The 22,857-nt window shown below is 39.4% G+C and overlaps 1 protein-coding gene across 17 annotated transcripts in view; it reads left to right on the forward strand.

Moving 5' to 3' along the window:
• Positions 1 to 22,115, forward strand: part of LOC124407502 (GTPase-activating Rap/Ran-GAP domain-like protein 3) — a 60,251-nt gene extending 38,136 nt beyond the window's left edge. For 5 of the 17 annotated variants that reach the window (XM_046883695.1, XM_046883693.1, XM_046883689.1 and 2 more), the window contains exons 2-17: positions 1,109 to 1,178; positions 13,129 to 13,212; positions 13,450 to 13,531; positions 13,805 to 13,926; positions 14,020 to 14,084; positions 14,189 to 14,255; positions 15,240 to 15,342; positions 15,809 to 15,907; positions 16,536 to 16,748; positions 16,889 to 17,154; positions 17,264 to 17,552; positions 18,989 to 19,254; positions 19,542 to 19,878; positions 19,963 to 20,049; positions 20,124 to 20,366; positions 20,677 to 22,115. In XM_046883695.1, the coding sequence (XP_046739651.1) occupies positions 1,109 to 1,178; positions 13,129 to 13,212; positions 13,450 to 13,531; positions 13,805 to 13,926; positions 14,020 to 14,084; positions 14,189 to 14,255; positions 15,240 to 15,342; positions 15,809 to 15,907; positions 16,536 to 16,748; positions 16,889 to 17,154; positions 17,264 to 17,552; positions 18,989 to 19,254; positions 19,542 to 19,878; positions 19,963 to 20,049; positions 20,124 to 20,366; positions 20,677 to 20,933 (2,650 nt within the window). In that variant the 3' untranslated portion in view covers positions 20,934 to 22,115. Of the gene's footprint in view, positions 1 to 1,108; positions 1,179 to 13,128; positions 13,213 to 13,379; positions 13,532 to 13,804; positions 13,927 to 14,019; positions 14,085 to 14,188; positions 14,256 to 15,239; positions 15,343 to 15,808; positions 15,908 to 16,535; positions 16,749 to 16,888; positions 17,155 to 17,263; positions 17,553 to 18,988; positions 19,255 to 19,541; positions 19,879 to 19,962; positions 20,050 to 20,123; positions 20,367 to 20,656 lie in introns of those variants that run through there. The other 12 variants (XM_046883703.1, XM_046883702.1, XM_046883698.1 and 9 more) reach the window with 6 other exon arrangements.
• Positions 22,116 to 22,857: the final 742 nt, after the last annotated feature.

The following is a 22,857-nucleotide window of genomic DNA, read 5'->3' on the forward strand; positions in this document are numbered from 1 at the left end:
TAGAATTCGGTTGGTCACGCAGTAAAATTGCTTCGAGAGCCACGCGTTCCTCGGTGATCCATTATAGGTAGAGTCACTTTTTATTTTCAAATTTTCATTATGTGCCTTTGATGTGCAACCTGTAGGTACGGCGTGGTAACGAAACACTGTGGAACCGTGCGATCCTTCCGTCGCCTTTATATGCGCGAAAAAAGTGATTTGGCGGAGAACGAGCTTTATTTTTGCACAGTCACCGACGGACCATCCGAACCGAGTTGCGCGGTTTCTTGCGGCTATTTTTTTTACAATATCGTGCCGAACGTCGAATGTGTACAATATATTGGGTATGTACACGTTCGCGTGGAAATTGATGTCACGTAGGCGGATTTCAGCGCTAAGCCCAGCCCTGCGTAGGTAATCGCAAAAACTAATCAAGCGTCTGAATAATTCATAAACATGAAATATTAACATAATGTTCCGTACGATAAGCACCGAATTTCTGTTCTATTATATCAAAATTATTCCTATATTTATTATAGAAGTGGGTATAGAGCAAGAAGCAACAATAGCTGAGGTAAAAACATCCAATGCGTGGGTGGCGTGTATAGAAAAAAAAATCTACATGTAATAGTTATTGAGGTACTTTTCTCATTTCACGGATTTAATTATATCGGATTCTTCTGAACTCGTCTCGCCTTTGTCTCGCTTTCACCTGGACAACTACAGGTGGAAACATTGAAAACTGAGAGCCAAAGACGGGATTCCTATCCGCGCGCATGGGGGAGACTCACCCTTTCGATCGCTCATTAACCTATATCTGCGAGAGTATAAAGCGGACCTGACTCTTTTTAATTAATATCCCCATTTCCGTCTTTCTCCGTATATCTTCTCTCACGAATTTCCTCCCATATCTTTTACTTCCGCTCGGCTGTCAAGTCCAAGACTGAAACGTGCAGCTTTTCAGAGCTTAATCCGTGGAAAGAGTCCCAATTCGAACTGACATCAGGCAGACGGGTTCAAGTTCCTTCCGATCGCTTGACGGGGCTTAGAATTAAAGGCGTCGATCAATCCCAGCATAGCATTCGTTTCAATACACGCACTCAATTGCCTCTTGTTATACTTGTTTCAGATCACCAGCCACCGACACCGTTTCACGGAGGGGCGTCTTTTCGAGGCGATACTATGGCAGCATCGAAATGGTAAGGTCAATTGGGTTAATTTACCGCATAGACTCGATAACCGATTACACGTGCTGCGTTGATTCACCAATTGCCTGCACTTACGTATCCGTAAGATACTTATGCAATGCTTGACGAATGCACCAGTCAGTGCATGGTAACGGTAAAACGAAAAACCTGACCGACGAGCCGGCAAATCATCGGTGATCCACACGTGATAATTTATACTTTGATTCACTATCTGACTCAGCAGTGATTATTATCCTTGATCCATGTAATACTTGCGGTCAGATTATATGACACGAGTTGATCGCTCAGCGACTATATGACCATCAAAATACAGTCTGTTTACTTAGAGGAGAATCATAGAAGTTTGGAAGCCTGATGAATTGTTCGCATTGTAAATTTTTTCTCATCGACTATCCAAACGATTAGTGAGAAGAAAAGGAGAAGAAAAAACAAGATACAAATTTATTGCCTTTGCATTACGGGGGTTAACCACTCCCTTTTACCTCGTATAAGTTTCAGCGATATATATTTGTGCTAATGTTGGTATTATGCCGAGGAAGAGAAATGTGAATATCGAGTGAAATTTCCAACAGACCAACCACTTTGAAACCCTATTTTCATTCGATTACGAAGCCGCAAGCTCTGCAAAGGCTAAGCAAGCAAATCGAGTTCCACGAACACGTGTATGAAGCGTAAAGGCAGAATAAATACGCTATCCACTGATCCGCAATCAGGTTGTAACAACATTCGATTATCTGAAGTCGGTTAATCAAAACCTCGATCTATACCTATATCGCCGATGCTGCGGGATAACGGCAGTATCTGTGCGATAACGCCACCGTCGGGATACGGTTATGCAAATTGAATGTGACAATTATTTTTCAACGTTTCAAACTTCTCACGTTTCCTGTGTACGTGCGAGCAGCGTTGAATATGGATCAACGGAGGGAACCCGGCTCTAATCTCCCCGCAGTTTTGTAATTTACACAAACATACCGTTTACCGGAAATTCGTTCGCGACCGCGTTCAGTTTACTGCTGTTAATCTATCGTTATACAGATTAAACGAGCGAGCGCAGGTTTCCAAAATTCAGACCTTTTTCCAGATTATTACGCACAATATACTGCCAAAATTGAACTACAAAATGTTGTATTATATGTTGTACCTTGGAAAGTACAGAATATGTATATGATTCCGATATTATCGAACAGGTACACCAATTTTTTAAGAAAAGTAGCTCTACTTTCACTTATAAAATACTTTGCTATGCTCCACCTGTAGCCAGTAAAAACGGTGCCAACATTTTTTACAATCGCACGACCTCAAGGGCGCTTATTAAAAATTCACCGAGACAGCTTGAGACAAGATATAGCGATCCTTGACCTTGTTTCATGTCTACTAATTAATAATTAACGATATCGACAAGAATTCAAACGGCTCTCTGTTTATTCTCTGATGTCTTCCATGAATGCGACAGTGACCAAGATAAATCTTCAAAGTCTAGACACGATTTATTGCTACTTGAAATTGGCGTGATCTGTCGTTTCGGTAACTACCTTAAATACTTATTGACTCGCAATAAGCCAGAGGCATTCTAGTAAAGCATATACATTATACAGGGTGTTTCCGAATAAGTGCTGCAGTGTATTGGGTTGCTCACAGCTGAAGGGAACAAATATCGGTACGAATTATCGGTAGGCAGCGCGTTTAGAGTCCTCGCTAGTACGCTGGAACTGCTCATTTTGCTAGGTTGTGCAGATTTGGCCAAAGAGTACTTTCGTTGTCTATAATCCATGCTGAAGAGTTTTAAACTGAACGTCAACCCGTTTACTTTAAAATGAAAATATTAACTCAAAATGCTTTTGTTTGACTAAGAACACTTTTTGGGCGATTTTGAGGTGTTTTAGACATGTTTCAGGAATTGATTTTTTTTTAGAAATTTGCGTTATTCTCGCAACGTGAGAATAATTCTACAAAATAAATAGCGGCAGTCGATTTGTCAAGAAATTTTACCCTTATAGTATATCTCGTGGAAATTGTCATATGATGATCATATGATTTGACTTGACTGAAGCGATTATGACTCAGTAGCTCTGTTTTACCGATATTTGTTCCCCTCGGTGGTAGGCAACCCAATATACTGCGGTGCTTACTCGGAAACACTCTCTATAAATGGAAATACTGTGAATCGCAATATGTGCTGAATTATTAAACGTATACGATGTGGAAAATCTTGGTAGGTATGCATACCTCTGCTCACAAATCTTACCGACTTCATTTCGTTATTTCTCTTGCCTTTGGCTGTGTCAACTTTCAAGCTGCGTTAGTTTTTCTCCGAATAACGTACCTTATAAGCGTAATGCTAAAAAGAATTTCTACCTTGCGCAAAATGTAAACATACTCCACTCAACTATGTAGATACTCCCGTCAACCCAGATGGCAATTTCTTGAACCGTAAAAAGGGTTCGAAAACCGGTTGACCAATTAGGTCCTTAGGATTTCGAATAAGGTGGAGGCAGGGGGAACTTTTTTGCGTAACGAGTTAGACAAACTAAACCACCCTCTCGTTATGTATGTTTCGAGAAAATTTTACTACGGTCATTACTTATAACCGAAATGAATATATTTCTCCACCTGCGATTCAATCTCGATGCTTGCTCAGCGTTTGAATACAGCTTCTTCTCATCCCTGGATGCATAAGTTGCGAGAAAATTCTCCGCCTCTTACATCCCAACTCTTATATTAAAAAACGGCATCCGATGATTTAGATATTCACTACTTTATCTGCTGAGATCTACTAGTTTCCAACATGACCATTTTTACACTCCGCATATCGTGGTGCAAGTGATGAAATGGATATTTGACAAATTCTCATGCCCTATCAGATTTTTCGGGCTTGCAATAGAAAAATTTTCACTCATAAAATGGTCTTTGTCGCGTCAAAAGTTGTCCGGAATGTAAGACGAGGTATTGACATCGATTTATCAGTTCTAGATCCCTGATCAATTTCCCAAATATTTCCGCGTTCCGGAGGCACTTTGTACGACGGTTAATCTTGTTCCGCCACCAAACGTTATCCCCATTACCGCGTTTAGTCACGAGCCTGCTTTCTGTATCGACTACCCAATTCATTATCTTGACATTCTGTAATTGCACCCCTCGTCTCGCCACTTTGACTGTTGAGAGAAGTGTAAATATGTATAGCAGCCAAGCCCGATCAATTAACCGCACGAGACAAGGCGATAAAAACAGACGACTACCATCGACGTGCCCAGCTAGCAAAGTAGGAAACTGTTTCATTGATATCGCCTGGCTGGTGCAAACGAACTCCTGTTACATACCTGTCATGTATCAAAGTCTCAAGGAGCGATCTACCGATACGGTCTGCACACACCCGGATCCCATTATTTTTTGGCCTTTGTAACATTTTTTGGAACGTATAATAAATAAATCATGCATCACGTTGGACGTACCTGCGAACGACGCTGGACCCGCAGGGATTTACGCGCTAATTTCATCGGAGGTCTCGCCATTGTGTTACGTAAATTTACTGCGATCCTCATTTGCGTCCTAACCCATATCAAACCTTTTTCAGCATCTCCGTGAGCTCCGAGCTGCTGGATGTTGACGCTCTACTATTTATCGCTCAAAATATCAAATATGATGTAAAACTCTGTCGTGAGATAGATCAAATTGGGAAAATATTCTGCTCAGCTTTCAGATGTATGTTTTACTTCTTCAGTTTTGTAAGTGCGTGCTCATTGCTGAAAAATTGAACTCTGCATCCCAAAATCCTCCATAATTTTGTTTGGTTTGACCGTGGCAAAATTCATGCGAAATATCAGGCTAAGCGAATAACGTTCAGACTCTGTGCAGAGGCGCCGCCGTGGCCATAAATATTTCATCACCGGACGTGCGAAAAATGGGAAAGTGGTTATCACTCGTCAAGTAGCTCTATAAATTTTATTCAATCAGATTGAAAATTTTCAACGATTTCCCCCTTGTTTGTAGGGAAATAAAAGCATCCTCATAAACTTCGGCGGATTCGTTAAATCGCAAGTTTTTTTTCTACCTGCTACAATCAATTTTTATTTCCGCAGTTCTTCGGTTTTTTCATATCAACTAGAACTGAATCGACAAAAAATCTGGTCGGTTTTTTTTCGGAGTATCGGTATTAACAAAATATTGTTTCCATAGCACTTTTTTTTACGTGCGTAGCGACACGTGATATGAGTATCGGCAAATATTGATCCACTCGAATCGTAGTCACACATAAGTTTAATAAAGTTTGAAATACTGTCAAACTCTGCATGGTCCCTTCCGTCCTTATATTCTAATATCTTTCAACGCAACCCCAAACACACATTCTCGTGTTTAAACTTGTCGGAGTTTCATCCGGAGGGAACACCGAACAGAGAAAAACTCAAGAAAAAAATGCAAGATTCGGTTGTCCGCGCGGAAAAATTTCCACTCTCGCTTCAATGGCGAATCTCGTGGAGCACAGAATTAAAAATACTACACCCAAAATCCGCATTATCTACATATTTGCTCATTCACTCGGATTAACTGAAACTGCTTAAAAAATAGAATTTCCTCGTATTTAAGAATTTGTCGTGTCGCTGAATTTACACATTTGGAATGATTTGGCTTGAACATCTGGAGGAAATCAACATGAATTATGAATTTTATTTAATGAAATAAACACGTCCGTAAACTAATTTTCACTATTTCCTTCAATATAAATGGATGATTTTAAACCATTCAGATGATTTTCAAATTTATGTGATATTGTATGAATTTATAACAAGCCAGCCTTTACGTTTCGATGAATCTCACATTTGATTCGCGATTGCAGATTTCGTTATTATGCAACATTTAATGTACAACGCAATCCGATATATGTAGATAAAATCCAACCAAGTCCCATTGATTCCTGATCATTTTACACTAAAAAGGTAGAGAAAACAAACGTGTGATCGATTCGACTGAATGATGAATTGTCTCTTGACCTACAGAATACTTACCCTATTAAAATGAACGAACTTGTCGTATTTACCGTGGCTAGAAATTCACCTGCGACTATAAAAATAAAACTATACTTCGTTACACAATTCCGGTGAAATAATGTCTTATTTGAGTAAATAATACCTTTTCTTATCACCTACTTGTGAATTTTCGGCTAACTTTAAACGATTGAAAGGATCCGTCCGAAGGATATTATACACACCTTAAAAGGGCATAATATATTACTCTGAAATAATTTCCATCCCATCATTCTTCAGGCTAAATTTGCATAGCTGTCTTACAATCTGCAGAGTTTGTATCGTCCGTCAAGTACGACCATTAATATCAATTTCTCTGTTTCGTTACTTTCTCCGTAAAGTATACAGTGACCTGGAAACTCATAGGTAAACAATCGCCTGACCCTCTTAGACGGAGAAATGAAAATGCATAAGGGATGAAGCGCGCGTTCGCCGTCTGACCACACGGTCGCCCTCACTACTAACCATCCTTCTTTCGTCGGATTGGCTTCGGTGAAGATCGTAGCGAAACGAGAAAGTAGCGAGGTTGAAATTTCAGATTTTTACTTCACCCTTCGCCCATTTTCATTTGGACAAAGGAGAAAAAGTTTCATTCATTGTCAGAAAAGAGAATTATTCACCGCAGCTGGTTTAATCAAATTTTGGTGGGCAAACTTCTCTGGTGATTCGTCAGGAAAATAGTTATGAAAAATGTGTGCCTTCAACCGAGAAGATAATTTTCTTTCACACAATAAATCACATCTGTTTTTTTCGAGCTCAAAGTTGCCAGCCTGCCGCTACCGTGGTTAGTGAATAATACTTCGAAATAATGAATTTAGGACAAAACCCGAAACGGAAGATGGCAAATAAATTTCGCGATCCGGCAGAAAGGAAGTGAAGTAAAACAGGGACACGAAGGAAATGTTAATTAAGGGTGAAAATATTATATCGAATTATTAAGTAATATATTAATTCTATACTGGGCCGAGTTTTTCGCCAGTAAAATAACGGCGGGATTAATCAGGATTCACCGTAAAATTTGTCGTACCTTTTTTTGCAGGGCGTAAAATTCTGTAAAATAATAAAAAGTTGTCGGTGAATAAACTTTCGTAAATTATTTCAACGGTAAACTGGCATGATTCTTGGCATTGTTTTTTGTTTTATTTCTTTTTTTTTTTGTTTTTCGTATCCTTTCCTGCCATTATAATCGCTTAATTTTTTTAATCGAAAGCACGACTATAACCCCGCTCCAAAGTTTACTTCTCATTTACCTCCACTTGACCCCATTATATACCGACTAAAGGCGAAACTTTTGTCGTTGAAAAATGCGTCGAGTAAATCAAGTGGTAAAAATTTTTCAACCAACAATTTTGTACATATGTATAAGTCATAAATCGCGGATTATGCGAGTTCTGTTCTTCTAGATCTCTTGAGAGTAAAAAAATTAGGGTCTGTTTTGATATATTTAGTAGTATTTTTAAGACGTTTAAACTTTAATTTGAGATATTGTGATAAACTAGTCATAATCTTTCCGCAAGGTTAAACTTTTTATTTCATTTCACTCACGGCGGCACTTTACCTCAAGAACTCCGCAGAGATTCGGCTATATATTTATTTATATACACATATTTACCATTAAATTATCAGTCTTGTATCTTCCACTTTCGTTAAAAGCTTTTACAGCGTTTCCGCATATATATACATATACATATATGTATATCTACCAGTTTGATAATCGCACACGCGAATGATAATGAAGAGGAAGCAAGACTCTTGGAACAAATTGTCCCTATAGTTCATGAAAACTGTTCGTTACGAAGGCTCGCGGTAATTCAGAGTTTGGGGGCTAAACCGTTACGTTTAATTTGACTTTTACACACACAATTATTATCACAATTTTCTTTTTACTTTCCTGATTTTAATTTCACTATACCGCCGCTATCACGATGGAACCGTGCAACGACCGCACAATCCAAAAATTGATCGTCGAATAGTGTGTGGAATATAATTTGTATGCCCAGCAAAACATTTCTGCAAATTTATTCTCGGCTTTTCCACCTGTAATTTTTAATATATCGGAAAGCTCCGTCCGCGACTATTGAATGGAAGTGAAATTGGCGATAATCGGACCCGTCACACTAACGTAGCTCTTTCCTCATAATTTTCAATGAAGGGCTGCCAGACCGCTTCCAAGACGGTCGATTTGAGTAATTGCGTTCCTCCTCTATATTTAGAATTCAGGTGTTTTATAGGTCACGACGAATTGCGCCGCGTTTCCACACCGTCAAACACACATAATTCCGATACGACACCTACAACAAGAAGGGGATTCGTCGAGGGAATTTCACGGAAGAAAAAAAAATGTATTTCCTCCTCGTTTTTTTTTTCTTCTTCTCTGCTCAGAATTGGCTCGTCAAAAGAGAAAATAACAATAACAGCGATAACAATAATAATAATAACAATAACAAGAACAGAAACGGTACCCGAACCACAGAATACCGTGAATTTCAATTATTTTATCCGATGACTCAATACCAACATACATACGTAGCCAAAACAATACAACAAGAATACGTGATGCGAAAAACATATAGTGGATCTAGAAAGAGATGAGCGATGTAATAATATAAAGTGACAGAATATAAATGAAAAATTAAATATTTCATACATAAACACTAAACCATGTCAATACAAACACACATTCCAGTTAGTATTACGTACAAAGAGCAGGCAGATCCTTATCGAAGAATATTAATCTTATCTGAATCTTGCTAGCTGGATGTGAAGTTTATAGATGTGATGATAATCTTTGTCACGTATTTAGGAAATTTATTAGGTCAAATCGTTGCTTATCTCAATTTGTCCCCCTTCCCGAATTCTAAGCTCGATACCAATTGCCGGGATATTATCGAATTATAGTTATTCGGCGCTATCTGCGTTTGTATAGCGTAAAAAACGGATCACAGCTACCGTGCGAACGGTGTCCTGCGTGTAACGGGCAATGGCACAGAGAGTATCCTCTTCGCCCTCGTCACCGTTCAACGTTCCTGTTGAGAACTCAATTTATTTCCTAATCTACTCTAATATCGATTTAACCAGCTGGTTTCTGTCACGAAGTCATTCAGAATGCCTGAAGTACAGGAGTTCGTCCGTTAACTATATTCCTCGTCGGATAATGAAGGTACCAAAAAAATTGAAGAAAAAAACGTAATTAAAGTGTGAAAAAATTAACGAAAACACTTAGCAAACCGTTAAACGCAATTCCATCCCACAATCAATGTGAATACGAGTAATTTACATTTTCAATGATGATCGTTTAATGTACCTACATATACTTGTTAAATTCGTTTCCGTTACTCTCTATGTAACGGTATTGGATGCAAATATTTGAGATAGTGGACAATTAACAAACGCGAACCTGAAGTAAATACTCCGTCGTTAGATCAGCTGTTTGAACATTTTTCACTTCAACAAAGTGCGTGATTGCTGCGAAAAAAATCACCGAGTTTGTTATTGCAGACTCTAGTTATTCATGCTTAAAAATGACAAACTATATTTAAACGCTATTTGTCCTGTCATTCATAATTCATTTGGGTAAGTTTGCAATGTTAATTTATATATACCGGAGTTGTCAAAAAGCTTCGTTGGTAGAATTTAATTTGGCTAAGTAAATCGTATATCTTTTTCACGTGGTACCCTAATAATGGAAATGTTAGTATAACTGACGTCTTCATAAAAGTTGAATCGCAAGAGGTGAAGATATGTAAAAGAGAGACGATGCGATACCTACATTCATGAAACTGACGAAATCCCACGTATCAAATTAACCATATTACAGCATTTGCTTGAGACTAGCCTAGAAAATATATTCAAATCAGATCGGTTCAACCCACCCACGCCACGGTGTTACTGACGAAATGATGCGTTAGACAATGCAGCCTGAAGACGGCCAGAGCCGTTTGTCATTTTATTCAATATCCGCGGAATGGGAAAAATGGAGATAAAAGTAAACCTCGAAAATCTCACGCTGGATTTATGGTACGGATATGAGGGTAAGCGACTCGTTCTCTAGGGAGGCAAAACGTCCAAACCCAACAATTCTTCCCCCTTTTGCACGGTTAGAATAAAACATCCAGGATGGTCCGTTTTTTTCTCTGCATCAGTACCACGCACTATTCAACATTTGACAAAGCTTCTCCTACCTTACCTTGGAAATCGATCCTTACTATTTTGTTTTCTCTGTTTTCTCGTACAAAACTACTCATTGAGAAAACCAAGAAATTGAACAATTCTATTTCAGTACTACGACATCGTTTAACGCAAACACCATTGATCGCTGTGCGAAAAAAACCGGAAGATGTATCGTAATCAACCGTATGGATAATTTTAGAAAAACAGCATCCGGGAAGATGGAAGAATTTCAGACTATTTTCTAAACGAGAGGAAATTCATTTGGCGACGGTGATAGCAAAACATTTCTTTTTCTGAAAATTGTGGCATTTCACTCTCTCCCTGGAGGTGCGAATCATGCGGGAAGAAATGCGTTTTTCCACGTCTCGGGAGACGGGGCTTCAGAGGAAACTGAGAGGACCGCATGGAAGGCGCGAAGTGGACTCCCGGTGGGCACCCAATGGATAGTTTCTGTCGACCACTGATTCTTTATTGAAATAATAGGAATCCATGCTTGGCGCCCCCGCAGCTCGCTGCTGAAACAGCGGAACTCGTATTACGTCTCTTTGTTCCATTATTTCCCAAAGTTACGGTTAGGATTTATTTTTTATGACCCTGTGGGACATTCTGACAAAAGTGACAAACTTTCCAATCAAATTCAGTACCACACCATTACCTGACTGTAAATTGTACCTTGCGTTAACGTGACAAAGTTTGATTATTCGGCGAAAGAGTCTCGGGAGCCAATCAATCCCGATGCGGTCCGCTTAACATGCATAAAAAGAAAACTTTTAAACGGTACATCGATTGTTTGCAAATGAAATTTGGCAAAAAAAATTCGGTGGCCTTTCAATTTTACACCAAGTAATTTCTATGGTGGAAAGTAGTAAGCGGAAAATAATTGGACATGTGATTGCATCAGTTCACTTATTATAAATGAAATTGTTTCTCACAACTCTCGATAAACAATTTGAGGCCAGAATTTCAGTGAATCTGAACCGCATATTCCACTATAGTGTGTTTTGATTCTGAGGACCGGTTGTTTGGCTTTATGGGTATCAGACTTTTCGAAACCGTTAATCAGGTAGAATATAACAAGCTGAATGTCTATTCTTTTATCAGATTATTCTTAGACGATTTCACCTCGGTCTTGTTTTACGAAAAAAAACTTTGATGATATATACAAATCGTTCGTTTAAAAACATCTGAAATTTTCAAATAAACATTTCAATTTTCGGAAAGGTTTCTTAATTGTTGAAAGTTGAAAAAGAGCTCTGCAACTCTTAACAAGTATAAGCTGTACTCATTTGCGCGTGTAATCCGATAATTCATTAATACCTAAATCCCGGAAGTTGTGTGCGAATTAAATTTCCCGAACTTCTCGAGGCCCGGAATGATTAAACGCTCGCATTTCAGAGCTTGCGAAAGGTATTCCGTGTTAAAACCCTTATAGTTTAAACTCGAAGTTCCTGCGTTGTAACGAAATAGAAAAAAAAAAAAGATATTCAAAAACAATTACGTATTTTTCCAAATTTTTCAAACATGGGAAACTTTCTGTGCAACTGATTTGTAAAAACTGAAACTATGCGTAACGAGCCGAACATAATCCAGGGTGTCATGTGTCTGTCTAGTTGTAACAATTATATGGATAATTTATGTGGCGGTTTACGTTTCGCGAGGCTGGTCGTTTCTCGCCATAAATGAAACGCGTGAATTAGATAGGCAGGTAGGCAGGATTGATCGACGGGCGTTAATACGACACCCCATATGCTCTGCATGAATATCAACCAGCTCGCCGGGACTTCCGATCGGACGTAAAAAAGGCAGTAAATAATCACAATGACAAGTGTGAAAAATGTTACTGAGCAGCGTATTCGATACACTCGGTGAAAACGAATACTCTGAAATATATACGGACCATATTTCATTGCTGGTTTTCTGCCCCCGTAAATTTCGGACCGCTCAACATACGGCGACAAACCGTTGTCAGTTTGTGCTTGGGAAATGACCGATAACGACGCGTTCTCAGGTTTCCGTAAAATAAATTATATTACACAATCAATTCGCGGAAATAAAATCCGTTTTATTTTCAAAGGTATTTGTTTTTATTTCTTCGTTCAAATTTATATCGGTTGATGACTGTACCGTGTATCTCGATTCATCGTAATTCCACACATTGGATATTTCCATTAGACAGGTGCGAAGGTTACGTTGCAATTCGTTTTTTTTTTTTTTAATTCTGTGAATAGGTATTCAGCTTTCAGAAGAAGAGCGAGAAGACTCTTGCTTAAATTTAAACACCGAATCTTTTACCCAGAGTGAAAATAACGATCTTCCGGATAAAAATCCTCTACTGCAATTTGATGCGGTGAAAATTTTACGACGTACTTGACAGAAATGATCTGTTAAAATGAGATTCGTAATTTATCGATTCGCAAAATTATCAAAATTTGCATGGCGATTAGCTAACGGCCTTCGTGAGTCTCTAAAGACATCAGGAAATAGCTCTCGAGGTCAGTTAAGGAAATGAGCCTGCGTAATTCTCATTTGCAACTCGTTGAAAAGTCATTAAGCTGTTATAATAAGTAAATGTAAAAGGTATATTATGTATACATATTTATATGTATATTGGATGTGTAAATTAAGTGTGTATATATATACAATGTCATTTAATGCTGCTCAAATGTACTTGATAAAGTTAAAGTCGTTACGAAGCTTGCATATTTCTAGATTAAAGTTAACGACACGATATCGCATTCTCTGCATTATAGTTGCCGCAGGTCGAGCAGGACGGCTTGGAAAACGGACGGAGATTTCGAGTTGAAAATGGCGACTCTCTTGGAGAAAAGGAAGAGGTGACAGTTTAAATGATAAACTATATTTTATAAGTGCAAATCTCATTCGAATCCAGTACGAAAATTTCTGTTAAAGTGATGAACACACGGTAAATATACCTATGGAATGGTAATATCGTTGTGCAGCAACGTATAACTATGCCCATATTTTTTCGGATTCAAATGAGTTATGCAAATAGTTCCAAGCCGTCTCCAGCATCTCGTAGAGACGAAAAGTAAGTTTTATGAACTTTCCAGATGTTCGGATCGCCCAGTACGCCGGTACTCGAAAATCCGGAGAACCAGACTCGATGGTACTTCAAGTATTTTCTTGGAAAGCGTAAGTACTAAATTGCAAGATCCTTCACGTACATTACGAAGTTCTGTACAGTCTTCTGCACATATACGTAGTCAGAATGTCTGCGACACGGTCATCACGGTCTTCAACAAACGCTTGAGTTTATTGCACCTGCGAATAAGTACCGAAAAGGCAGAGAACTCGTGAAGTAAAATAAAAAAGGATGTCCATTAGGACCAGGAACCATTGGGGAAAACGAGGCTGCGCGATATTGCAACTTCTTCAGTACTCTAATCATGGTTTTGTTTTTTAAAGTTCACCAGAATTACGTTGGGTCGGATCAAGAGAGAAGTCCCATCTTCCTTTCGGTTGTCCTTAGCGAAGGAGCCGGAGATCGCTGCGTTCCGCATTACAGAGCTATTCTATGGAGGCGAACAGTGAGCATTTTCTCCATTTCGCTATGTATATGTATACATGCGCAGTTAGCTGATTAGACCTTATTTTTCGGGTAAATACGATATTGCTTTCAGGGAGCGCAGAAAATATCTCTACCTTACATGGCAAACAAACCTATGACGGTCAAGCAAATTTTAAGGTGGGTGAACATAATCAATCTATCGTAATACATCCATCAGATTACATGTGCATTAGACATATATCCGGTGATTCTTGTTCTACTGATGTAACATATGACTTCAGCAATTTTCCGGGGATGGACAGACTGGACAAAGGACCACGTGAGATATTTTCTCCGGACATACAAAAAGTGAGTTTTCCTTTTAGTAGGCTAGAAATTCATGTTGGTGACGCTTGCCGATTCTATAATATGCATTGTCAAATCATTGAGTGTCGAATGGCTTTGGAAAAATCGGGCCCAAAAGTACTGGCGTAAATAATAATTAATGAATAAGTGTCCAGTTTGAGCAAATTGAGTTAGAAGTTATTAGGAAGAAGACGAAGAGGCGACGTGTTTTCAATTACGTATATCTAAAGCCTATGTTCTAAAACTTATCTATTCGATCATGGTAATTGTCTAAAAAGAAAAACATCAGCGAAAGTAGTTCGGAAAATTTATTACAGGATAAATAACTCGATGTGTGTTTGGTAAAATCCAGAGAAACTCTGTAGAGAAGTATTTCTTTCCGGTCTTTCACCGGAAACTTCCGTTTAACAAATTTATAATATGCCAGTTGCGACGAGAAGATAAAACAAGAAGTTTTTATTCCAAAGCCTTTTGCTGACTGATATTAAATTCGTGAAAAGTTTTTCGATGTATGTCCACGTGGTCATGTTTCGATGTATGTCTCAGTCGTATGATAAAACTGCAGTTCACGCTCAATACAGGTAGGGGATATCATGTTTCCGCCGCGTAACTTTCCGGCTTAAATTACCATTTGCGACTGACTTCGCTCCGGGCGCCATGTTAACTAGGCGCAAGCCTTTTTACGAACTTGTTCAACGAATGAACGTCTCTATTAAAATTTTTTTACCCTTACCGTGATACAAAAAAGCAGCATTCATATTTCATTCAAAGTGAACACACATTTTCCACTTCGTTGGGGTTTTTTACACCCCCTTCATTCTGTTCTAATGATCTTTTAGTTTTCATCTTCTGCTTATAATTTCTTTCGCTAGCTTCTCGCGAGCATTGATTTTCCTTTTCGTGATCCAGTTGTAGTTTTATTCGGTCTAGACACCCCGCACGCGTTCGCTGCGATATTCAGAACCAGTTTCTTTCTTTACTTCCCAGGATTTGTTACTGTTGGAGGAGCAAGAAGGTTCTGTAAATTTCAAGTTTGGCGTTGTCTATGCTAAGGAGGGTCAGACGACAGACGACGAGATGCTGTCCAACGGTGAGTAAAGAAATTCGTCCCAACTTGACCTCCACAGCTTACGGCCATGTGTGTAATGTCTGCATTCCCTCACAGAAAAAACCTTCAACTTGGGTGTAAATTCGTACCCTCAACTTAGAGATAATGCTAAATCCCCGTAAGAAAAAATTTGAGGGTACGAACTAGCACCAAACTAGAAGTTTTTTTTTCGCGAGGGTTCTCCGAGGCAAGAAAAACGAGATCAGATGCCTATCTGTGCGTAAAATGGATTTTACTATCGTGCCAAGTTGTCAGCCTGGCATCTTACCGTCCTGTACTCTAAGTGAGGTAGATTCTGCGGCAAAACGGCTGGATTTTCTTACATGCTATTGGACGTGGAACTTAAGCTGTCAGTGGCAGAGTCAAAGTCGCCAGATATACGCTGTCGAAGGCTTCGCCACGGTATTACCAAATCTCTTAATCTACAACTGATGTATACCTGTTTCAGAAAAAGGGAGCTCCGATTTCAACCGGTTTTTAGATCTACTTGGCGAAAGGATTCGATTGAAAGGCTGGGACAAGTACAGGGGTGGTCTGGATGTCAAGGGTACGGCATTTACTGTAGACTTCACATAGAACAGATCACTTTATAGAATTATTGTAATATCTGTGAGACGTAAGAAAGGATACGAAACCGATGCTACCGTCCTCCGTGAAAGGAAAGCTGTGCACACGAGTCTATGAGGAATTTGCCTACGTCACGTTGCTCGGTCTTTTGTTTCGAAACTTTTTCACTCGAACTTTATGATCGATATTTGAAGAAGATTCACTTCAACATGGACAGCCAGAGGGAAAAAGTTATGAAAGAAGAAAGACGTATTTCACACTATGAACATCACGTCTAAAATTTAGTGTTCATCGTTATCTTTTTTCTAAGCTAGCCATTGAATAAATTTTCTTGAACTTGTTTCTATTTCACAGTTTATCGATTCCCCATGTTCTTTGAACACTTCCACAGTCACCCCGACGAACAATACCAATTCAAACTTGACTTGTTTCAGCAAGCTATACTTTAATGAACTCGGTCATCCTTCCTTCAAACGCCCCCCAGGTGTAATTGTACCTTAAATAAGGAAGGAAATTGGAGTTTCGAATTTCCTCACGAACATTACGTGCTATGAAATGGAATGCGATTAATGAAAAACGAGTGATCTCACGCTTGTATCTGCCGCCAGGTGACATGACGGGCAAGGAAAGCGTCTACACTGTCTACGCGGGACATGAAGTGATGTTTCACGTCAGCACGATGCTACCGCACTCCAAGGACAATCCTCAACAACTCGAACGTAAACGGCACATCGGAAATGACATAGTCAACGTTATTTATACCGATGATCCTACTGCACTTGACTCCTTCAATCCAAACTGCATCAAAAGCCAGTTCACCCGTAAGTTTCGAGTAGAAATAGAGCTATTTATACGAATCGTTTGAGTGCAGGGTTGGTATAAAAACCTTTTTACACTGTATGAAAAAAGAACGATGGATACGGTGATAATTTTATCGTGAAAGAAACTCTTCGATTTTCAGACGTATTTGCAATAGTGAGCAGCGATAGTAGCGGATGGAGAGTCGCGGTTTACTGCGACGAATGTGTTCCCCTTTTTGGACCTAGTTTACCCTGCCCTCCAGTCTTCAACGATCCGCACACCTTCAGGGAGTTTCTCTTGGTGAAGCTCATCAACGGGGAAAAGGCGACGTTCAACACTCCCACGTTTTCCCAAAAGAGAGAAAGGACTCTGGACATGTTGATCAGGGACCTCTACCAGGAACACGTTCAGGACACCAAGGGCAGCGTAAGTAGGCCGCGCAGTGACGTTTGCTCTCGTCATTCATCGCCATTCGACGACGAGACGACGATCCGTGCCTTTCAATTTTTTTCCAACGTATTCGTAATTGTTTCAGAATATGCTGAACCGACGTGCCCTTTCCGACGTTGTCGAGGCGCCGGGACGACGGCGTGAAGAGACACGTGCCGTCGAAATGGTTCGCGTCGGACAGGCTTACAAACTCGAAGCCATAGTCAGAGGCCTCGCACCGACGTCAATGGCCACGGCTGGTCCCTTCAAGCCGAGTCCTTGGGAGCCCCTTTGCGTCTACCCGGATTTCCCGCAGGACATCATCTGCGGAGATTCATGGTCACAGAAGAACAGAATGGTTCTGTCTACCGAATTTGGGACGTTTCTCATAGAAGGTAAGCGAATGAGCAGTTTACTTCCGACCGACTGACGTCCTCACACGTGATTTGATCTGAAACTAACTTTGAGTTGTTCTCGCACTGCATTCAACGGACTTCCACTACCACCATATGACATATTCTATAATTAATAAGGACAATTAACGACTTGCTGCTAAGTTCTCGTTAAGAACATACACGAACGCTCGGCACTAGCAACTGCACTGACTTATAACCGCACGCGTTGTAACTTACCTCGTTCTAATTGTAAATTAAGTTTCAGAGTTCATAACTTGCCCGCGTAACTGAATCGTTCGTCGGAATGAACAATGTAATGAGCAAACCGTGGAAAACAGCCTACGGCGTACGCACTTGACGACAGCGTCTGAGTGATCGAAGTTCTAATCTTGGCAATGGTAGAGAAATTCCTTATTTTCATTTTTTTCAAATTTACATCGGCCTCGAGTTTCGCTGAATTGAAAATTTACCAAGTGAATTATGTGATCTTCGGTTACTTGCGGAAATTTAAATTTTATTCCTTATCCTGATCAACATAAAGTGAATTCTGAATATCACATTTCGGTAAGATCTTTGTGAATCCGATAAGCTTGGTCTGAAGCTTCGTGAAAAAATTTTCGTAACTTCGACAAACAATTGTTTGCTTGATATGAATTCATCATGAAAGTTTTCTTTGTTAAAAATCTTGCTAAAGAAGCATTATTCACGTGTCGTTATACTCCTGAAAACAAAACTATCGATTTCCTTCAACCATTATCAGGCGAGATTGTGTCAGAATTCTTTTATGCAGATCAGTCTTACACGGATCTTTCATTATTTATTTTTATTTTGTACACGCAATTACTTCAAGAACTCAATTAATTTCCAATCATGCATGCTTGTAGAGCAGTTTCGCAATCTGTGTATCTTGGTACAAGTTTAGCGGAAGCCTCGGTCACGAGAACAAGAACAGAGTCTCGGATGGGGTGACGGTCAATACTTGCTGTTCATAGCCCGCGGTGTCCTGATTCACTCGTATGAATGGCTTTGCCAAAGTCTTTTGATCGATTCGAGTTACGAATCTACCGTCGAAGATATTCAGAACGAGGTGAAGCTCGGTTAGAATATTATACCGTGTTTATGTTATCACATTTAAACTCTTACTATCACGTGCATAGATATTTTTTGGAAATGCTATCCTCCAACAATTTTTAGAGTTCGATTAAATTCCCGAAGGTCACGCTAATAAAGGTCAACGACTTATCTTTTTCGCTGATTCCGACGAAGCAACATCAGCTCGCTTGACAAGACCTTAATCAATGCCAAGTGGGTACAGCAAAGTGTCATTTGCGAAACTCATCGTCATTTTAAATCCGTACCCATTGAATGAAGGCTCGAAAATGCTCAAGCGTAATTTGTATGTAAAGGACTGAGGTCGAAATTGAAACTGCTTCCAGACGGTCTTTCGCATAGACTAATATTCGACAAGTCGGTCCAGATAAAACAATTAGACGTGGTGGAACAACACGGCATCCTGCTAATTAGAGCCGGTGATCGTGGGAGGGATAGCAAAATCCACGTGTTTCGACTGAGCGAGTTCGATGCGGAGGCTGGAGACGCATTGCCGAAGACGAGGTCACACTCTAAGGAGAAAAAGCTGGAACGCACCAGAGGATGCCACATATATTCCCTTACTCGACCGGGTGGCTCGCATCTGCGAATGGTGAGTCCATAGCAAGTCGAGACCGTATTCAGCCCCCGCGTAATCTTACTCTCGGTTTCCTCTACCTAGAGATAAGCAACTTATCTCGCGAAAGCTCGAGTGCGGTGCTTAAAACGGATGCGCAAGAGATCCGCTCTATCACCTTTATAAAGCTTTGAAAATTGTCATAAATCCGTCCCACCTCTGAATCGAAGCAGTTTTACAATAAATTTCGAGGCTCAACCTGATGAACCGTTTTATCCTATCGACGATTTTAATTTTCATCTTATACTTCGAAATTTCCACAGTGTGCCGCCATAGGGCGTCGACTAGTCGTTATGCAGTGGAAGCACAGCGCTGCTTGGACCGCTTGGTGCCCAGCATCCGACACCGACACCGTCGACGGTTTCGTCTTCGTCAAAGAATTGACGGCCAGCGAAGTTCCCAGCTTCGTGACCATCGTCGAGGGGGCAATGGGATGTGGTGATTGGGCACTCTGCTGTGCTCTGCGACATAATTTCGAGCTCATCTCAGCGGAGGGTGCATCAAGAATACTATCCGTCGAGACAAGCAACAAGCCCCATCTCGTCGCTGCTCTGGATCTTCGAGAAGACGAGGAGCCGGAACTGCTTCTGTGCTACAATAGTCAGTATTATCCGACATCGAATCGAGTTGATTCGCGAGACTCGTTGCCGCAGGCCTTTTTCGTAATAATTGTTCACTCTCCAGATACATGCCATTTCCAAAAACTGATGGACGAAAGCATGGCTTCGACAGCGTTCGATTTTCATTGGAATTCCGTACCGACGGCAGTTGGTACGTGTAAAAATTTCAAACAATATCATCGGTAAACCCCGTTAATACTGATTGTGATTTCATATTTTCCACAGTATGTGCATTTCCATACGTAATCGCTTTCACTTCGGATACGATGGAGATCAGATTGATTATCAATGGAAATCTTGTACACACAATGGTGATGCCGAATTTAAATTTAATATCCTCGAAGAATGACATATTCTTCGCAACCACGGCCCCGGAATTCTTTTCCACCCGCACCGAGAGGATCCACTTTGATGGAAAGATGGATAAAGACGACAGGAACAACAGCCCGCCAGCATCGCCCCATTCCGGTAGGTCACGGGAACAATGAAAGGGAGGAAGCAGGTGTTCGCAATTATTTTAATTACCGCAGGGTCGTTTCGCGGGCTTGAAACCGCGTTGAGGACCTTTCGCATCCTATTATTTGCTTCGCTTCATCTTTTATAAGTAACGAGTTACATGCCTCTGAAACTTTATCGATTTAGCGACCGATATATCGAGCTCATTTCTATGCCCAGTGTATCAACTAATTGCAATATATCCATTCGCCGTCACTCATCCCACGTTTTAATTCTACAGCTATTCGGTTCTGACTCTGCAGCGAACCCGATCTTTTTATAACCCCTGTTTCAGCCTCACCCGAAGCTAAGCCGATGAGGATCTACAAGATCCCTCTCAGCACCCTCTCGGGAACAACGGTTACTACCTGCGAAAGGCGATGCCCGAGTCCTGCAGAGCCGGATTTAGTATCCGCACCACCCTCTGGGGATGCCAACTTTCTTACGGTCGACTCTAGCCGAGCTTTAAGTAGATCGTGCAGCAGCAGTCCGACGCCTGGTCACGTACCCTGCTTGCCGGGCATCGGAATGAATAAGTAACTTCGTGATACAAAACGGCGACGAATCAGTTGAAATTAATTTTTCTTTACTTGACGAAAAAAAAAAAAAAAAATTAAAACAAAAAAAAACACAGAAATTAAGATTTTTACAAACGATTGAATCGCCAATGCCTCAATTCCACTGAGCCCACGTTGGGGCATTAGCTTCAAGCATGATAACATATAAACATATTATAGATAATATATAAATATATACCGTATAAATAATATATAATATATACATTTATAAATAGTGCTTAAAAAAAATTATATGAAAGAATTTTATTTGTGTGTTGAATCTCTGCATGCAAATTTCGTACGTACCTTTAATCTTTATAGTATTATTAATATATTATGAGACACGTGATTGTACACGTCTTTATTAAACGTCTTCTCTTCTGTGATACGGCGATACAGCTATTTTAAAACTTGAAAAACGTATATTAACAATAGGAATATATTACAGTTATACGGTTAATAATATAAAAAATAATAATTAATATTATTAAGAGAATAATAATAATATTAACAATAATATGTATATCGATAATGGCAAAAACTGTATATAATTTAACTTGTGCATACTCCACGCACATCCATTATTCTCGATTAATATTCATGTGATACGCAAATGCCATTTCCTAAATAATATGTAGAATACAAGAAACGAGCAGGATCATTCTTTATGTTACCGATCCACGTAGGACGTAGATTCGCTAGAAAAATTACATTATAGACAGATATTTGATAATGTATCATATTTTATTTCAGAATACCGCTACATCTTAAGTAACCTCGTATAACGTTATAGATGTATAAATATAGTTTAGTGTACTATTATTGTCTAGTCCGTGACGATACCTGCATCTACTGTCTCTACTATGATTTTTACTATAAAAAATCCATAGACGCATAAGCACAAGTATTTATACATGTACATACATTTCAGGCGCGTTAGATTAGTGGTAAATTTTTAATTTGCCGGCCTGTTATGTAATTTTTAACTAGCATGACTGAGTCATAAGATAGTTGATTGATAGTGGTAAATAAAACTAAAAATGAATGTTCATCGGAAATGATAATTCTCACATTGAAATGCATTACCTGTAAGTTTCACATCGGGAAAGAAAATTATGCTGCGAGACCTATCGTGCTATTATAGCAGTAAAGTGAGTTTCTTTAACAATTATGTAGGTATGCTAGTGACTTGTGTTGGCCGTGGTGATTCGTGTGATCACATAGGAATCGAGATATAAATATGAAATGTAACACTACTCTGTGCGTATTATTATGTATGTGTAGGTGACATATGTTATTTATAATTAATTTACAGAGTTGAAAAAATTAAGTGCGTGTACAAATTTTTGTTATGTTTATTTTACTATACATAAATTAAGACATACAGGTTGAACAATTCCCTGACGACAATCTATGATATGGTGTGAAGGAGATTAAATCAAGTTGTTATAACCTATCAGGATTGGTAAAAAATATCCAAGGAAGCCAAAAACTAAAAAACCTTTTCCCTATATATTTAGGTACAGCGAGCGTTGTACCAAAAACATCTCAAGGAAATACTTTCCGTGTCACGCTGTACGCACTAATCTCCTCAGGCTATACTGTTGCAGCCTTTCAAAACGTACAATGTAAGATAAAATTAAGTGGAAAGCAGAAATAAAAAACAATGTAACGGAGTTTAAAAAATATATATATAGATATATATTATATATATACATATATATGTCAAGTTTAAGAATTAATTTTAGACGGTCAAGGGAAAGTGGTGTGTTTAGCTATTTAGCAATTTTGTCCCTGTCAAAATTTAGAATTAATAGCGTAACATTAATTTCTCTCAAGTGTAAAGTCTACCGCCTTATTCTACGTACGTGGTACACTACTTTCCCCTGCAAAATATAATACATTAT

Source organism: Diprion similis, chromosome 6 (genome assembly GCF_021155765.1).
Source record: "Diprion similis isolate iyDipSimi1 chromosome 6, iyDipSimi1.1, whole genome shotgun sequence".
Taxonomy (NCBI): Eukaryota; Metazoa; Arthropoda; class Insecta; order Hymenoptera; family Diprionidae; genus Diprion; species Diprion similis.